This window comes from Sceloporus occidentalis, unplaced genomic scaffold, assembly GCF_023333645.1.
Source record: "Sceloporus occidentalis isolate IW3139 unplaced genomic scaffold, rSceOcc1.0.p SCAF_373, whole genome shotgun sequence".
Lineage (NCBI taxonomy): Eukaryota > Metazoa > Chordata > Lepidosauria > Squamata > Phrynosomatidae > Sceloporus > Sceloporus occidentalis.
The window spans coordinates 200,123-219,721 of record NW_028317353.1 but is presented as its reverse complement, the minus strand read 5'-3'; the positions used below and the strand labels follow the sequence as shown (position 1 = coordinate 219,721).

The window sequence follows — 19,599 nt, the reverse complement described above, 5'->3', positions numbered from 1 at the left end:
GGGCAGGACCGGCCATCTTCAGCCCCCCCACCCCCCCCAGGCTGCTCCCAAATGCCACGGCATACAGCTGGGGCCACGACTGGACAGCCCAGCCTGAGGACACTGAAGTACAAGGGGTTAAAGTGAAGCCGGGAGTTTGCGGGTGCGTGTCTGGATACACGTAACACAGAACACGTTTATCTATCCACATACATGCATGCTAGCAGCTCCCTGTCCATACGCAGCCGGTTCCGCTGCCCTGCCAGAGGTTTTACGTGATCCTCCACCCGGGAGGAGGGACTGGCCGGCCGGGCCACGGGGCAGAGTGCGATAGGAGCCGTATCAGGGGGGCTTCTGCACACCGGAGACGGATGAAGAATCCTGTATGCAGGACAAGTGCAGGGGGGGGGGGGCAGAAGAGCCGGTCCTGGACGGGCGTCTGTGCCGCGGAGGTCGTCTCCACCCGATACTGGAGCTGAAAACAGGGGATTGGATTAATTACCCCGTAACACTTACTAGTTACCCCATGTCAGATCCCTCAGCCTACACCCCACAAAACCCCTCCCTGCAGGTCTCAATAACCCTCCTACTGCTCCATGTAGCCCCTCCCTATAACCCCTCTTTATTACGCAATATAACCCTCCATATCACCCCCCCTCCATATCACCCCCCTTACCCGTCTCTCGCTAGCAGTTGCATTGCTGCTTGCCGTGTGCTTGCGCCCCGTGCTGGTGCTTCGTGTGCCGCGGCGAGGAATCTCCATACTGGATCCCGGATCCCATCCTCTCGGGGTCTAGCTCTCCTGAACAGACGCACAAAGCTATTGGCCGCCGCCATCAACAAATCACCAACATTTTCTAATATACAATATATGAGGAGTGCCGGGGGAGGGGGTCTCACTACCATTAATTTACCCCTCCCCAGCTGCCAAGATAATATGGCGTGGTTGACAAACACATAAGAATGGTACACATGAAAATACAACAGGAGCTGAGGGCCCGGCCCGTGAGCTTACACTCTAGCCTCATGGAACTATCGTACAAAGTTCCTGGCAGGGACCGTGCGCTGAGGGCCCCACGCAGGAGCTTACAATCTAATAGTATATATATATATTACTTGTAATGACAGCCTCCTGCAGCACATAACGAGCGCTCATAAGCAATCCGTTCCGGGAGGTTCGTCCCGACGCCCGATAAACGAGCGCTCCTGCCGGGCAGCCTCCTCGCGCCGGCCCCTACGTGCCGGATTTCTGGTGGTCTGTATGAATGCGGCAGGCAGGGGGCGCTGCGGGGCCAGTTTACTCGCGGCTTCTCTTACCGGAATCGATTTTATTCAGGATCGTCCGGGCGCATTTTAGGAAAGCTTCTTCCACGTTCTCTCCGGTCAGGGCGCTGGTTTCCAAAAACATCAAGTCTGGAAAAACAAAAGTATATGGGAGTCAGGGGGACCCCTAGAGTGCAGTATCGGGGGGGGGCGACCCCTAGGGCACAGCATCAGGGGGGCCACAACCCCAAGAGCCTGCATTGGGGAGGTTCCGCCATCTCTCACCGTTCTCCTGAGCGAAGCGAGACGCCTCCAGGAACGTCACCTCTCTGTCCGCATCCAAATCCTTCTTATTCCCGCACAGGATGATGATGATGTTCGGACTGGCCAGGGTCCTGGCGTCGGTCAGCCAATTGGTGAGAGCGTTGTAGGTTTCACGGCTGGAGGGGGGTGACATTTATAGGAACAGAAATGAATACATTATACTGGGGCCGGTCACTGATTTATCTATACATTATACTGGGGCCGGTCACTGATTTATCTATACATTATACAGGGGGCCGGCTAGCTGATTTATCTATACATTATACAGGGGGCCGGTCACTGATTTATCTATACATTATACAGGGGGCCGGTCACTGATTTATCTATACATTATACTGGGGCCGGTCACTGATTTATCTATACATTATACTGGGGCCGGTCACTGATTTATCTATACATTATACAGGGGGCCGGCTAGCTGATTTATCTATACATTAAAGAGTGTGAATAACAGCGGGGCCACTGGCCCTCGGCCACATACCTGGCTATGTCGTACACAAGCAGTGCTCCGGCTGCCCCTCGGTAGTAACTGCGGGTAACTGACCTGGGGAGGAAAAAAAAAAAAAAAAAAGAGAAAAAAAAACAAAAACACAAAACAATTAATGCATTTATAAAACTGATCCTTATCTGAACAAACTTTGGTACAGGGGGTTAAGCATGTAATGCGTGTTTACAGAACATAACACACATGACGCTCCATGCGCAGCCACTTGCAAGTCTGTTACTAATATATTAAACATTCACAAGTCTTAATAACTCACTGGGCTGCTAATAGTCAGCGATCGCCCTCTGCTGGACACGTGTGAGAACTGCAGGTCTGAAGCCAAAATTAATCAGGCTCCGTATTGCGCAGCGTGGGAGGGGTCAGACTCTATATTGCGCAGCGTGGGAGGGGTCAGACTCTATATTGCACAGTGTGGGAGGGGTCAGACTCTATATTGCACAGTGTGGGAGGGGTCAGACTCTATATTGCGCAGCGTGGGAGGGGTCAGACTCTATATTGCGCAGCGTGGGAGGGGTCAGACTCTATATTGCACAGTGTGGGAGGGGTCAGACTCTATATTGCACAGTGTGGGAGGGGTCAGACTCTATATTGCACAGTGTGGGAGGGGTCAGACTCTATATTGCGCAGCGTGGGAGGGGTCAGACTCTATATTGCGCAGCGTGGGAGGGGTCAGACTCTATATTGCGCAGCGTGTACCTGAATCTCTCCTGTCCAGCCGTGTCCCAGATCTGAAGTTTTACTGATTTGCCTCCAACATTAACGATCCGAGACCCAAACTCCACCCCGATCGTGTGATTGGAGTCCTGTTTAACTGAACGACAAATAGGAACAAGACGTCAGAGGGGGGCGCAGGACTCGGGGGGGGGGGGGGCGCGCAGGACTCGGGGGGGGGGGGGGCATATATTAGGTCTCTCTCTATAACCATCGCCACTTACACTTGCTTTCGATGAACTGGTGCAGGAGGCAGGACTTCCCGGTCCCCGCGCTGCCGATCACCAGAAACTTGAACAGAAAGTCTGAAAAAGCCCAAAAATTCTGTCACTCAAATTAGCGTTTTAAATACGAATGAATAATTATATCATTAGCCCTCCTCTGCCTGCATCTACACCCACAACCTTTCGGGGGACTGGCCCCATCCGGCCCCCGTCTAGTCACCCGTTTCACTCAAACCTTAATCAGCCGTTGGTCTCGTCTTAGATTCAGGAGCCGTATGTCTATCCCATGCATGTTTAATCCCCTCACTGTATTACCCTCTACCACCTCTGCTGGGAGGCTGTTCCACTTATCTACCACCCTCTTAGTAAAGTAAAACTTCCTTCCATTCCATCTCAGTCTCTGATCCTCTAGTGTCAGATTCCAGTCTCTCCTTTCTTCACGTTTCTCCTCCCTTGAAATAAATTCCCTCCCGCTAAAGATCTGGAATTAAAGCTGCGGTTCCACTTCCACAAACCATTCATCGCTCTTCTCTAGTATGGAGAAAAAACAAACTCAGCAGATTAAACATTTTTCTTTCTTCTTAGGGTTATTCAGCCCGCTTTGGTGTCACATGACAATTATCCATTCCCTGAAAAATGAGAAACGAAACGGGACGGGGAATGATTTCTGGGGGCGGGTCTCGGCCGGCCGGCCGGCAGGATTTCGTTGAGTTCTGGCCAGTCAGCAGCTTCACACCGGAAGTTTCTCTTCACCGCACGTTAACCAAAACATACATGCAGGAAGTAGATACGGTGATTTAACCCCTCAGACGCCAGCCAACCCTGGCGATCCAATGACTCAGATTTAGGTTCCCCTCTACAGGCTATGAGATTTTCAGGAAAGGGAAATTTCTGGGGCAAATGTATAAACGTGGGGCAGTTACCGTGGAATATTCCAATCGGGTTACTGGAGAGGTAGAGCCAAAATTACCCATCGGTAACGCCCCCCTACCCCAGTCACAACACTGCATCCCCCAGGGTAACAACCCACCTCCCTGTCACTATCAGTAAGTGTCAGTTCCTGCAAGACCCACAATATCAGACACTGCCCCCCCAATGTCACAGACACTGCCCCCCCATACCCCCAGTGTCACAGACCCTGTCACCCAATACCCCCCAGTGTCACAGGAACTGCCCCCCAATACCCCCCGTGTCACTAGTCCCTCAGTATGTACAATAGGCAGACATGGCGAGGCTCTCACCGTAAGTCTCAGACATGTTGCCCGTTTGGGGAGTCCCGGCCCCTCTCCTCCTCCTCTGGCCCCGGGGCCCGGCCTGTCTCCGGCTCTCCTTGGTGCCTCAAGATGGCGGCCCCGGCTTCACCACCCGCTGCTGCCCACACTCTCCTTCCCCGGCTGCGGCATCACGGAACTTCAACCATGGCGGCCCAGGTTTCACCGCCTGACATTGCCCATACCCAGTGCGCAATGCGCGGCAGAAGCTTCCGGGTCTGGAGCGGGCACAGAACCTGGCTTGGCCAATAGGAAAGCGCAATGGAGGTTTATCTGCATATGGGCGTGGCTATCAGACTGCACTTTGTGGAGGGCCCATTGCTGAGGGGAGAGATCATAGGGGCATGAGGGGAGCAGGATGGGGAATTATTGTCTATTACTTACCCTGTGAGGGCCGGGTCTGGGGGCTGTTGGGTAGAAATCCCACCGACAGCAAAATGACTAAAATGCTGCAAATCTTTGCAAATAAAAATGCCAGGAAGAAAATTGCAAAAAAGTATGAAAAAATAATATATTCAGAGTTCTCGCTCTTTTATGTGAACCCTGATCTACTAACCCCCCCCCCCCACACTGCAGAGAACAATAGAATGGCTCGGTCTTAATCACCTAGCCGGACTCTCTGACTAAAGTCTATGGAGGGATGGACTTCATTAGCATCGCCATAAAGCATCAGCTCAGTGCGGTGTCTGAGATGGGAAAGTCACTGTGACGGAAGCCTCCATCCCTGGGTCCACTGGAGAGGCCTGACTGCCAGCCTCCTCCCTATTGACTATGGGCCCTGGGTTTGTAAAGGCTTCTGTGGCTACCCCCAGCAGCATCATCTCATCACTGGTTGAGGGGATTATCTCCAGCAGACAGCCAGGATCTGCCACCAGGGAGAGGCCGCCATTCTTTGATGTTTAATGTTATATAAATCAGTCTCCCCCCTATTGTATTGTTAATCCCGTTACTGCCCCTGTTGTCTCTGGGAGGCAGATTAAGGGGGCAGTTTGTGTCCCAATATCTTGTTTTATGTTAATGTGTGTGATATATATATATATATATATATATATATATATAATGTGTGTGTGTATATATATATATATATAATGTGTGTGTGTATATATATATATAATGTGTGTGTGTGATATATATATATATAATGTGTGAGTGTGTGATATATATATATATATAGTGTGTGTGATATATATATATATATAATGTGTGTGTGTGATATATATATATATATATATAATGTGTGTGTGTGATATATATATATATATATAGTGTGTGTGTGTGATATATATATATATATATAATGTGTGTGTGTGATATATATATATATAATGTGTGTGTGTGATATATATATATATAATGTGTGTGTGTGTGATATATATATATATATATAATGTGTGTGTGTGTGATATATATATATTGTGTGTGTGATATATATATATATAATGTGTGTGTGTGATATATATATATATAATGTGTGTTTTGCTGGATATATCCAGCTCTGTGTGTGAGAAATAAATCAGTCTTCGTTTGGTTTTACCCGACACTGAGTCTCGGCGAGTGACTGGGGAACCGGGGAAAGTGTGTTGTCCCAGGCTAAGGGAGCACAAGACAGCGGAGGTAGTCGCTCGGACTAGCCAGCTCCGTGACAGTCACCCAAAATATCACATGACTGACAGCAACGGCGGCTCCGGGTCTGCAGATAAAGGGGGTTTATGTAAAAGGTGGAGAATGTTGGTTGTTTATTATCTGAAACGGGGGAAAAAAAGAAAAAGTGCTCAAGCAATTAAATACTGTTATGGTAGACAAGGCCCCTGGGCCGGAAGGTAAAAACCCGAGCTGCATCGAGAGCCAGGTCCCAGGTTTTGCTAATCTGGGCATTTCTTCTTTGCAGGAAGATTTAGAGTTGGGGGCCGGGCGGGTGAGTGACAGATGAGGTTCAGCATAGATAAACGCAAAGTTTAACAGACCTCCGGCTCCCTTGAGTGGTTTTAAGCCGGGTTCAAGGGAGATCCTTGAACCGGCTTAAAATCACTCAAGGGAGCCAGAGGTCTGTTAAAGACCTCCGATACCGCTCCCTTGCGAGCCTGCTCCTCCAGCGGCGGACATTACTGTCATCCCCCCTGATGAGCGGCACCCGGTGCGGACCGCCCCCCGCTAGGTACGTTATACAGTGCTGGGGGGTTATATTACTGTATACAGCGCTGGGGGTTATTACTGTATACAGTGCTGGGGGGTTATATTACTGTATACAGCGCTGGGGGGTTATATTACTGTATACAGCGCTGGGGGTTATATTACTGTATACAGCGCTGGGTTATATTACTGTATACAGCACTGGGGGGTTATATTACTGTATACAGCGCTGGGGTTATATTACTGTATACAGCACTGGGGGGTTATATTACTGTATACTGCGCTGGGGGTTATATTACTGTATACAGCGCTGGGGGGTTATATTACTGTATACAGCGCTGGGGTTATATTACTGTATACAGCACTGGGGGGGTTATATTACTGTATACTGCGCTGGGGGTTATATTTCTGTATACAGCGCTGGGGGTTTTACTGTATACAGCGCTGGGGGGGTTATTATGTATACAGCGGAGGGTTATGTTCAAGGAAAAAAAGGTTTTTTTTGTTAATGGAACTTTAAGGATTTGCCTCCTTGGTTCTGGGGGAAGATCTTTTTGCCACCAGTAGGGGTATGTGAGAAGTTATTAAAACAATAGTTTGTCCACCAAAAAGCTATAAAATGAGCCCTATATAAATGCTGTTATTTTATATAAAAGCAAATTAAATCAATTTCTTTAATTATTTATAATTGGTCACCAGGGGGCGCCGCTGCGCAGCGTAACGCTGTAATTAAATTATATTTATGTCTAAAAAGAAAAGTATTACGTTATTATTATTAAAATGTATTTATAGAGAAAGAGCAGGTTCCGTAACGCTAATAAAATAACGGAAATCAAATTAACAAAAATATTAAAACTAATCGCTGACGAGATGAATCCATTATACGGCTCTGCGGAATATGACGGCGCTATCAGTATATATTACAGATAAAGGACCAGACCAACCACTGATTAAGGTTTGAGTCTTTACAGCAGGGGAAACGGACGACTAGACGGGGCCGGATGGGGCCGATCTGCTGGCAGGTTCTGTGTTTCTATGTTTCTATTGCAGTTCCCTCTTCCACCAGCAGGCGGCTCTCTTACGCCACAAAGCGAGTTCCAGGACATTTAACACAATTTACTAAAGTGTGAGTTGAGCGAAAGGACTATTTTAGAGACTCGAGAGACTCCGCAGGTCTCCTCTGTGACGACCATTTATTTAATTCAACCCCCCAAAGAAAAGAGCGTTATTGAGGTTTATTCTAGTAAATACAGACCTTAGAGAGACATCAGCGGCACATTATTATTATTATTATTGATTGTTTTATATAGCGCCATTGTATTCCATAGCGCTGTACAAGGGGATGTTTTCTACAGTAAATGCCTTTTTAAAACACTGAGGCTTTATGTATCCAGAACCCGGGGCTCGGAGATTTCACCGGCCGCCCCTGTTCCCGGTATCTGGATAGGAGTGGAGGGATTCGTTAACCCCCGTGTGTCCGCATCTTTGCCAGGATCTGCACTGAGGGGCATCGGGAAGAAAAATGGGGGATCAGGTGAGGAAAGAGGCGTATTGTGGGAGGAAAGTGTCCCTCTTTCCTCCACTACGTTACTCTTTCCTCCCCTACTGCCCCCTCTCCTGTGCAGCACCCTTCTTTGTAGTATAGGACAGGAGAGGGGGCAGTAGGGGAGGAAAGAGGGGTGCAGGAAAGGAGAGTATTCTGTGAGTCTGGATATTAGAGATGGAGCCCTCGGGCCGCGGGATCAGCTCCTGCGGAGCGCCCAGGTGTGATGGGATCTGTACCTGCGCGGCAGGGGGGTTGGGAATGTCCCGGCCGGATGGAACCTCAGCATCTCGAGGATGCAAATAAATCTCTTCTGTCAACTTCTCTTTGTGAGGTTTATGCGGGATCTTCGGGATTAGGAAGAGGCCATTACCTCCCTCTAATGATTGAAGGAGCGACAGAAAAAAAAACATCAGAGGAAAAATGGCCCATTGTTCTCCCGACAACCTCCCCGGTGAACTCCGAGGCCAAGCGGCGCCTCATAAAGGGACCCGGAAATCCTTGCCTCGCATGCCCCACGGTGGCTTCTTTCCCTTTAAAACGACAGAAACCGAGAATATTCCAGCAGATCGGCTCTCATCCGGCCCGTCCGGTCTGCTGGCTTCCAACCTTAATCAGTCGTCAGTCTCGTCTTAGATTCAGGAGCCGTATGTCTATCCCATGCGTGTTTAATACCCCTCACTGTATTACCCTCTACCACCTCTGCTGGTAGGCCGCTCCACTTATCTACCACCCTCTCAGTAACGTAAATAGCCCCTTTATGGCCTGAAAACTTAATTATAACAATATAGATAAACATTGATGTTATGACTCAAAACTTTTCCAATTAATTTACGTTTCAGCCCTAAAATATAGATTATGACAATTTAGCCCGTGCTTACTTCTTCGTAAGGACAACAAAACAGGGTCCCTTTAAGGTTATTCCGCCCCGATTAGATTTCCTTATTTTAACAGACACATTCCAGTTTTGGGGGGAAATTCCTGAGAAAAATCTACAATAATGAATGAAATCTCCATCCTCAACGCGATTAACAAAACGAAGGGACTGAGTGCTACGTTACAAGACAAAAGGATCATTACTCAGGCAGAGCAGAGCAAAGGAACGCTTTACAGCTGCTGTAAAAACAGCTAGTTATTCATCTTAAAGGGACACGTCTCATTTCTAGGAAAGGGTTAAGCAGTTATATGTATTCATTCATTGTATTTATTCATTTTTAATTAATATTTTTGTTCCCTTACATCATATTTATTATTTTATGTAAATTAGGTGCCCTTGGCCCAAAACTTTGATAATAACCTCTAGATTGTAAGCTCACAAGCCGAGCCCTTTTTAATTAATATATTGGATTGGTCGGTTCTAGTTCTCTCAGATCTTTTGGATGTAGGGACTGTAAGAAGAGCTGTGGGAGTTGTTGGTGCCATATAAATAATATTAATACTAATAATAAATATATTATTATTAATATTTTATGTAATTATTTATTATTATTATTATGTACGGCCTGTTTTCAGCCAGAACATATTACAAACGCGTGTTTAACGAGCCGCTCACGGTGCAAAGGTCTGCCCGATGAGATAAATGAATATTTGTGAAGCATTCTCTGAAAGTTCCCATGGCAACAAATAAAATAATACATAATAATAATAATAATAAACAAATATATATTGTTAGTAATAATATTACTTATTATTAAATAAATACATTTTATAATAACAACAATTTATTATTATTGTTTATAATAATATTATTAATTATGTAATATTTCCAAACTTAACAAAATGCCGTCCGTTGTCCGTTGGCTTGGCGTTTGGATCGCATTCTGCGGCGTTTATCAGATCTGCCCCTTTTTGCGGGCGCAGTAAAGTAAGACTGTTAAAGGATTTATCGCGGGGAGATAAGGAGGATAAAATCGCTAACATTAAAGGCTGAGGATTCAAACGTTAATCCTTCCCGGTTTATGTCCCAATTATTCCGGTGATCTATCTGTTAAAGGGACGGTGTGATGTCATCGGTATGACGTCACCTCTATATTAAAGTATCTGTGAGTAACGCTCGGTGACCCCCCCCAACATTTAAAGGGCCCCACCCAGCTGTTAGATGTGTTAAAGTGCATATGATGGCGAATGTCCCTTTAAATCCCTTTAAATCCTTTTCTCCGCCGCGGGATCTACCCAGTCATGCACACGAAATATTGGCTCGCCCCCCTGCGCACGCGCGGCTGCAGCACATCTGCCTGTCACCACCCCCGGGCCGGTCCTTTAAGGGTCACCATCTGACCGCTGGGGGTTCCAATCTCCCGGTGATCTCATTGGATCTCATCCTGTAACCCCTGAACCAGCAGGTTTATCCGAAATTCCCCCAATGTGATTACCTGAAACCGGTTCGACTGCTGCGAGATCTCCGATACATTCTAACTACAGCGTGCATAGAGAGTGAGGAGAGAAGAGAGAGACAGCATGGGAGAGAGAAGAGAGAGGCGGCTTGGAGAGGAGTGAGAGAGGGGATGGGAGAGAGACAGAGACAAGGGAAGGAAGAGAAAGATGGGTTAGAGAAGAGAGACATTTAATAAAGGACGGGAGGGAAGATTATTCCAAAGGAGGAGAGAAGTTACAACAAGAGAGCGGAATCCAACACTAGAGAGTCAGAGACTGAGATGGAACGGGAGGAAGTTTTACTTTACTGAGAGGGTGGTGATGAGTGGAACAGGCTCCCAGCAGAAGTGGTAGAGGGTAATACAGTGAAGGGGATTAAACATGCATGTTCTTTATTTGCCATTAAATTCTGTTTCTATGAACAGGGCGGAATTATCTGGAAGTCTGGCTTCTCTAAATCCTTATTGGCATTTTAGTAAATAGGACCCGGCACCCGGTCAGGGGGGTAAATTTATCCATAAATGTGAAAGAGCGTCGGCCACCTCCTTTCTGTCCCGACTGCTTCCACTGACAGGCCAAATGGCCCCTCCAGGGGCAACAATCTGCGGGGGGCTCTTGCCAGCTGCACAGGGCGGTCTTCTCCATGTATGGATCCTTTTTAGGATCAGATCATGATGTTATGCATCCATCCAATGGAAAGTAAACGCATTAGTTAAGCTCCACAGGGGGCCCTTTTTCACCTCAGGGGCCGATCCAGGGTAGTTATTAATACCCCGGTGAGATCTGAGTGCTTTTGCCCCGTTGCTGGCCAACCCCACCCTGCTGCTTCCCCAGGGGCTACAGTAATAACCTCCCCACAAGGGGGTCCCAATAAAGATGTAATAACCCCCAAATTACCGGTCCACGGCCTAATCCCGGCGTCACTCATTGTATCTGCCCCTCGGGGCCACTTCATGCCGATTACAACCCACCGCTCTGGCCATCTTAGTTTTCGTCGTTTCTTCTCCCCCGCGGTCACCGCCCCCCCCCCCCCCCCCGATACCGAGAGGTTGGAGAGTCTCAGATTTACTATAAAGAAGTTTAAGTTTACCGAAAGGGTGGTAGATAAGTGGAAGAGCCTCCCAGACCGCGTTATCAGGACTGGTCAGACAGCGGCAGGTCTGTATGTAATGTAGGGGATGTGACTGCGTTATCACTGAGGTAGAGCCCCCCGGTTGGTGGCGGGGGCCGCGGGGGCCGGTGCTGGTTTAGTTTTGGGGGGGTGCTGCGGGTAGATTCCGGGTGTTTCTGTCTGGACGGCCTCCGTGTGGGAAGGTCTTGCGGGGTAATTACTTGCTCTGTGTCTGTGTGAGGCCTGGACACGGATACACGAGACGCGCATCGCAACACGCATGTCACATGATCCACGCAGATGGAAAAATGGCCGGGAGTGGAACGGAGATTCTATGTGCCCCATCGCGGGGTATTTGTGTAACTGAGGGGCATTTAGAAGAAGAATAATGGGGTTTATTTCCCCGTTTAATTTATAAAGCTGTTTCCTGCGGTTTCTATACACATTATCGGGGCTTTTAGGGCTGTAGAACCCTGCGATCCCCTCATACCCAGCAAACATTCTGACCTCCTAGAAAAGAGGGGCATTGGGGGGGAGAGAGGGGCATCAGGGGGGAAAGAGGGGCATCAGGGGGGAGAGAGGGGTATCAGGGGGGGAGAGAGGGGCATCAGGGGGGAGAGAGGGGTATCAGGGGGGAGAGAGGGGCATCAGGGGGGAGAGAGGGGTATCAGGGGGGAGAGAGGGGCATCAGGGGGGAGAGAGGGGGGTATCAGGGGAGAGAGGGGCATCAGGGGGGAGAGAGGGGCATCAGGGGGGAGAGAGGGGGTATCAGGGGGACCCGCTGTCTGGACGTGTATTTTCCGCAGGCTGGGTGGTGGGGTATAAATCAGGTCCCTCCTTCTGGAGATTATGATGTTTATACTTCCAGATTGCGGGGCCCGGGGCCCACACACACACTGCTGTTCCCAGGCCTGGGTGGCCTTTGACCTTTGGTCTGGTAAAGGGTCTGTAACGTGTCATCTGTCAGCACTGGGCAAATGTGCCACCTTAACCCCTTCCCTGCCAGGACACGCACAGTCACACGGCACTACGGACGCCGCTGCAGCGGATGTTACATTTTGGTGTAAAAATAACAAATATAAACATTTTTTTTATTATTATTTATTGTTTTTATTTCTAAAGCGGCAAAAATCCCCGCAGCGCTTGTTACAATAAATCCAATCAAAGCGTCCGACGAGAACCGACAGCCTGAGACAAAACGGTCCATCAGACGGAGAGGCCCGGCCTGCAACATTATTATTATTATTATTATTATTATTATTATTATTATTTAATGAAATCATAATAACAGTAAAATAAATAATATGTATTTTGTTATTATCAGTAGTATTACTATTAGTTATGTTATTATTATTTATTTTATTGTTATTATTATGTATCATTATTAGTATTATTGTTAATTTTGATTAGTGTTATTGTTGTTATTATGTATTAATATTATTGTTGTTATTATTTATTAGTATTATTGTTATTATGTATCATTATTAGTATTATTTATCATTATTAGTATTATTCTTGTTGTTATTATTTATTAGTATTATTCTTGATATTGTTTATTAGTATTATTGTTATTATTTATCAGTATTATTATTTATCATTATTAATATTATTGTTGTTATTATGTATCATTATTAGTATTATTGTTGTATTTCTTTATCATTATTAGTATTATTGTTGTTATTATTTATTAGTATTATTCTTGTTATTATTTATTAATATTGTTGTTATTATGTATCATTATTAGTATTATTGTTGTATTTCTTTATCATTATTAGTATTATTGTTGTATTTCTTTATCATTATTAGTATTATTGATGTTATTATTTATTAGTATTATTCTTGTTATTATTTATTAATATTATTGTTGTTATTATGTATCATTATTAGTATTATTGTTGTATTTCTTTATCATTATTAGTATTATTGTTGTTATTATGTATCATTATTAGTATTATTGTTATTATTTATCAGTATTATTATTGTTATTATTTATCATTACTAGTATTATTGATGTTATTATTTATTAGTATTATTGATGTTATTATTTATTAGTATTATTGTTGTTATTTTGTATCATTATTAGTATTATTGTTGTTATTTTGTATCATTATTAGTATTATTTGTTCCCGGGGGGGGTTACAGAGCTGCTTCAGAATGATTATCGCTCCTCGTCGGTGTTCTATCTGCAGACCTTTGCACCGCGAGCAGCTCGGTAAACACGCGTGTTATATGTTCGGGTGGAAATCGCTCTGGCCATCTGACAGGCCGTGCATTCGGCACGAGGGCCGCCACGTGTCCTGGGGGCCGTGCACATTATTACTACTATAGCACCAATAATCCCCGCAGCACTTCTTACAGTCCCTGCATGGAAAGGCTCGGACAGATCTAGGAACGAGGGACTGAGACATTAGGGAAAGACTGTTGGTGACTATGGATTAGCACGTAGATCGCACTGGGGGCAGTTATTCGAGTCTCTGGTCTCTGTGCCCCAGCCCTTGCTGGATTTGCCCTTTCTCACGGTAATCCGGGGCTTCCTCTCCTCTATAATTTGTATCTGCCCCGAGGCCGAGGAACACTACCTGCCTTCCTGCGCTTCCCTCCCCTGTCCGGGGCTCTGTAATCAGCCTCAGCCTCAAAGTCTTTCCAAAGCTTTTAAGTTTCTGCGGATCCGGGGTTAAGTGCTGCGCCCCTGGCCTGGGGCTTTCTGCTGGAATTTATCCTCTGCTTCCTAGTGGCAGACCAGGCGAACACTACTCCATACAGCACTCCACGAGCAGCCAAAGTCATCCACTGCTGCCTCGCACGTAAAAAGTCAAACCTTAATCAGTCGTCGGTCTCGTCTTAGATTCAGGAGCCGTATGTCTATCCCGCGCATGATTAATACCCTCGCTGTATTACCCTCTACCACCTCTGCTGGGAGGCTGTTCCACTTATCTACTACCCTCTCAATAAAGTAATGAGTCATTATCTGACATTTCCAAAGGGACTAAATGAGAAATCACCAAATATATTAACTAAGAATAATTAATCATATAATCATTATTAATAATTCCAATTCATTATCTATTGGACCCCTGTAAGCTGCTGTACTATATACACTATATACATACCAACCCCGTACTATATACACTATATGCACTATATACATACCAACCCCGTACTATATACACTATATACACTATATACATACCAACCCCGTACTATATACACTATATACACTATATACATACCAACCCCGTACTATATACACTATATACACTATATACATACCAACCCCGTACTATATACACTATATACACTATATACATACCAACCCCGTACTATATACACTATATACACTATATACATACCAACCCCGTACTATATACACTATATACATACCAACCCCGTACTATATACACTATATACACTATATACATACCAACCCCGTACTATATACACTATATACATACCAACCCCGTACTATATACACTATATACACTATATACATACCAACCCCGTACTATATACACTATATACACTATATACATACCAACCCCGTACTATATACACTATATACATACCAACCCCGTACTATATACACTATATACACTATATACATACCAACCCCGTACTATATACACTATATACATACCAACCCCGTACTATATACACTATATACACTATATACATACCAACCCCGTACTATATACACTATATACACTATATACATACCAACCCAGTACTATATACACTATATACATACCAACCCCGTACTATATACACTATATACATACCAACCCCATACTATATACACTATATACATACCAACCCCGTACTATATACACTATATACACTATATACATACCAACCCCGTACTATATACACTATATACACTATATACATACCAACCCCGTACTATATACACTATATACACTATATACATACCAACCCCGTACTATATACACTATATACACTATATACATACCAACCCCGTACTATATACACTATATACATACCAACCCCGTACTATATACACTATATACACTATATACATACCAACCCCGTACTATATACACTATATACATACCAACCCCGTACTATATATACATACCAACCCCGTACTATATACACTATATACACTATATACATACCAACCCCGTACTATATACACTATATACATACCAACCCCGTACTATATACACTATATACATACCAACCCCGTACTATATACACTATATACATACCAACCCCGTACTATATACACTATATACACTATATACATACCAACCCCGTACTATATACACTATATACACTATATACATACCAACCCCGTACTATACACACTATATACATACCAACCCCGTACTATATACACTATATACATACCAACCCCGTACTATATACACTATATACACTATATACATACCAACCCCACACTATATACACTATATACATACCAACCCCACACTATATACACTATATACATACCAACCCCGTACTATATACACTATATACACTATATACATACCAACCCCGTACTATATACACTATATACATACCAACCCCGTACTATATACACTATATACATACCAACCCCGTACTATACACACTATATACATACCAACCCCGTACTATATACACTATATACATACCAACCCCGTACTATATACACTATATACAAACCAACCCCGTACTATATACACTATATACATACCAACCCCGTACTATATACACTATATACATACCAACCCCGTACTATATACACTATATACATACCAACCCCGTACTATATACACTATATACAAACCAACCCCGTACTATATACACTATATACATACCAACCCCGTACTATATACACTATATACACTATATACATACCAACCCCACACTATATACACTATATACATACCAACCCCACACTATATACATACCAACCCCGTACTATATACACTATATACACTATATACATACCAACCCCGTACTATATACACTATATACATACCAACCCCGTACTATATACACTATATACATACCAACCCCGTACTATACACACTATATACATACCAACCCCGTACTATATACACTATATACACTATATACATACCAACCCCATACTATATACACTATATACATACCAACCCCGTACTATATACACTATATACATACCAACCCCGTACTATATACACTATATACACTATATACATACCAACCCCGTACTATATACACTATATACATACCAACCCCGTACTATACACACTATATACATACCAACCCCGTACTATATACACTATATACAAACCAACCCCGTACTATATACACTATATACATACCAACCCCGTACTATATACACTATATACATAACAGCACGGGGCGGGTGGCAGCGGAGGGGTTAACGGCGGAGCGGGTGAGATCAGAGCGCCGCGGTTACAGCCGGATTGTGCTTTATGGAGGATCGGTGTTGTTATAGAGGGTAAAGTCAAACAATCAGCCACAAGGAACATGCGCCGACTCGTCTGCGGGACTCTGTATATCCACACCCTGTAATACAGAGAGCAGGGCCTTCACTGCTGCGTTACAGAGCCGATCTCTGACATACAGGGTCTCGCCCCCCACCCTGTATAACACAGAATCTACCCCCCCACACACAAACTGTATAATACAGAGTCTGACCCCCCACCCTGTATAACACAGAATCTACCCCCCCACACACAAACTGTATAATACAGAGTCTGACCCCCCACCCTGTATAACACAGAATCTACCCCCCCACACACACACACTGTATAATAGAGTCTGACCCCCCACACTGTATAATACAGAGTCTGACCCCCCCCACACTGTATAATACAGAGTCTGACCCCCCCCCCCCCCCGATGATGGCTGGAGTGTCCCTTTAGTGATCACGTTGTGATGCCTCGATGGGGTCACCATATTTTCCCAGCTCCATTCCGAGCACCACGGACGTGTCCACCGGGGCCAGTACAAACCCACAGACCGGCCCCTGGGAAGGAAACCATCTGGGCCCCAAAGCCCACAGGATTCCAGACACTGGTAGCCGACAATGAGGGCCAGTGATGGAGGGTCTGTGATGGAGGGCCAGTGATGGAGGGTCTGTGATGGAGGGTCAGTGATGGAGGGCCGGTGATGGAGGGTCTGTGACGGATCGGGTGGCCCCTGCTTGCGCACAGTACGACCCATGAGCAGGTTCTGGTTGTGCCCGTCTGATGGTGGCCCCGAGTATCGCCCACATTTCGTTTCTGCCCTCCACGAGTGCCGTCTGTGCCCCTCTCCTGGGCTCTCTGGACAGCTCCCCTTGTTAAATGCCCCCACGGACAGTTTGCTGTTCTGCTGGCCAAATAATTGCGGGAACGTATAAAAGAGCCGTTCAGTTGCGTTTGAATTATTTGCCTGGCTTGTACTTTGGCCCTTTCATCCCCTTTTTATTGCAGACGGTCTCTCTCCCACCAGCCCGCGGTCTCGCTCGCTGTCACATAGCTGCTCTCACTATTGGGAAGTTTAATTAATGGCCCCCCTGCGCTGGGAATGTCTCGTTATGAATGGGGGTCTCATTATGGGCGGCTTTCTGTAATCCCCGTCAGTCTCGCTCTCTGAAAGCAGTCATTGGGTTTTGGTTTCGCTCTCGATCCTCCGTTCCCGGCAGTCGAAACTCGGCGAGCGTCTCGTCCCCAAAACTCTCATTAACTTAACGAAAGCCGAGGCTGATCGCAGACCGCTCGTTATCCTGATGTGAACGGCCCCCCCGCGGGCGTCTCACGCTGACCCCAAACTCTACAGACCTCTACAGTAATATAACCCCAGCGCTGTATACAGTAATAACCCCCAGCGCTGTATACAGTAATATAACCCCCAGCACTGTATACAGTAATAACCCCCAGCGCTGTATACAGTAATATAACCCCCCAGCGCTGTATACAGTAATATAACCCCCAGCGCTGTATACAGTAATATAACCCCCCAGCGCTGTATACAGTAATATAACCCCCAGCGCTGTATACAATAATATAACCCCCAGCGCTGTATACAGTAATATAACCCCCAGCACTGTATACAGTAATATAACCCCCAGTGCTGTATACAGTAATATAACCCCCCAGCACTGTATACAGTAATATAACCCCCAGCGCTGTATACAGTAATATAACCCCCCCAGCGCTGTATACAGTAATATAACCCCAGCGCTGTATACAGTAATATAACCCCCAGCACTGTATACAGTAATATAACCCCCAGCGCTGTATACAGTAATATAACCCCCCAGCGCTGTATACAGTAATATAACCCCCAGCGCTGTATACAATAATATAACCCCCAGCGCTGTATACAGTAATATAACCCCCAGCACTGTATACAGTAATATAACCCCCAGTGCTGTATACAGTAATATAACCCCCCAGCACTGTATACAGTAATATAACCCCCCAGCGCTGTATACAGTAATATAACCCCAGCGCTGTATACAGTAATATAACCCCCAGCACTGTATACAGTAATATAACCCCCCAGCGCTGTATACAGTAATATAACCCCCAGCGCTGTATACAGTAATATAACCCCCCAGCGCTGTATACAGTAATATAACCCCCCCCCCCAGTAATGTTGATTGGTGACAAAAACCTGGTTTTATCTCATTTTGCCCCAATAAACCCCCTTTATCTGCGGACCTGGAGCCGCCATTGCTGTCAGTCATTTTGAGTCCATCTGGGTGATTGAGACTGAGGCATTCTATTGTTTTCCACGGGCAGTATGATAAGGAGTCGGGTGTTTTTTTTCTAGTAGTAAAGTGAAAACCGGGCGATAATATTTATACCGTATTCTGATATTAGGAATAAAAGAAAAATAATGAGCGTCTCGGCTGCAGAGCGTTGCACACGGGGGGAGTTCAAAGGATTTTTTGGAAGCCTTTTCATGTTTTCTGATTTTTTTCTCTGGAAGTCGCTTTTCGCTCTGATTTCACGGATGGGAAACTGCAGTAAATAAAGGGTTTGGGGTTTTTTCCGGGTTATACGGCGAGCGGGATTTGCTCAGGATCTCCGCTGCGGCCGCATTAACCCAAGAGAAACAAAGATGTAAAATGGCATATGCTGAAGGACCTCGGAGGTCTCCTGTTCAGATGGTAACATGATTGTATTGTCTGGGTGTGCGTTCCCGCACAGCAGGGCTAA

General features: G+C 45.5%; 1 protein-coding gene across 1 annotated transcript; it reads right to left on the bottom strand.

Moving 5' to 3' along the window:
• Window positions 1–665: 665 nt before the first annotated feature.
• On the bottom strand, window positions 666–4,263 carry LOC149273482 (ras-related protein Rab-4B-like). The gene is made up of 7 exons (XM_089506223.1): window positions 4,248–4,263; window positions 3,007–3,087; window positions 2,768–2,882; window positions 2,048–2,110; window positions 1,528–1,682; window positions 1,297–1,392; window positions 666–781 (listed from the first exon to the last, which is right to left on the bottom strand). Exons 1-7 carry the CDS (start codon window positions 4,261–4,263, stop codon window positions 666–668), a joined length of 642 nt encoding a protein of 213 aa, XP_089362349.1.
• Between the last annotated feature and the right edge of the window lie 15,336 nt (window positions 4,264–19,599).

Excerpts from the sequence above, each read along its gene's own strand:
- LOC149273482 (XM_089506223.1), bottom strand. Across the intron at positions 2,111-2,767 it reads GCTGGACAGGAGAGATTCAG|GTCAGTTACCCGCAGTTACT; the intron begins GTACACGCTGCG and ends TTTCCTCCCCAG. Across the intron at positions 782-1,296 it reads CCTGAATAAAATCGATTCCG|GAGAGCTAGACCCCGAGAGG; the intron begins GTAAGAGAAGCC and ends GCGTCTGTTCAG.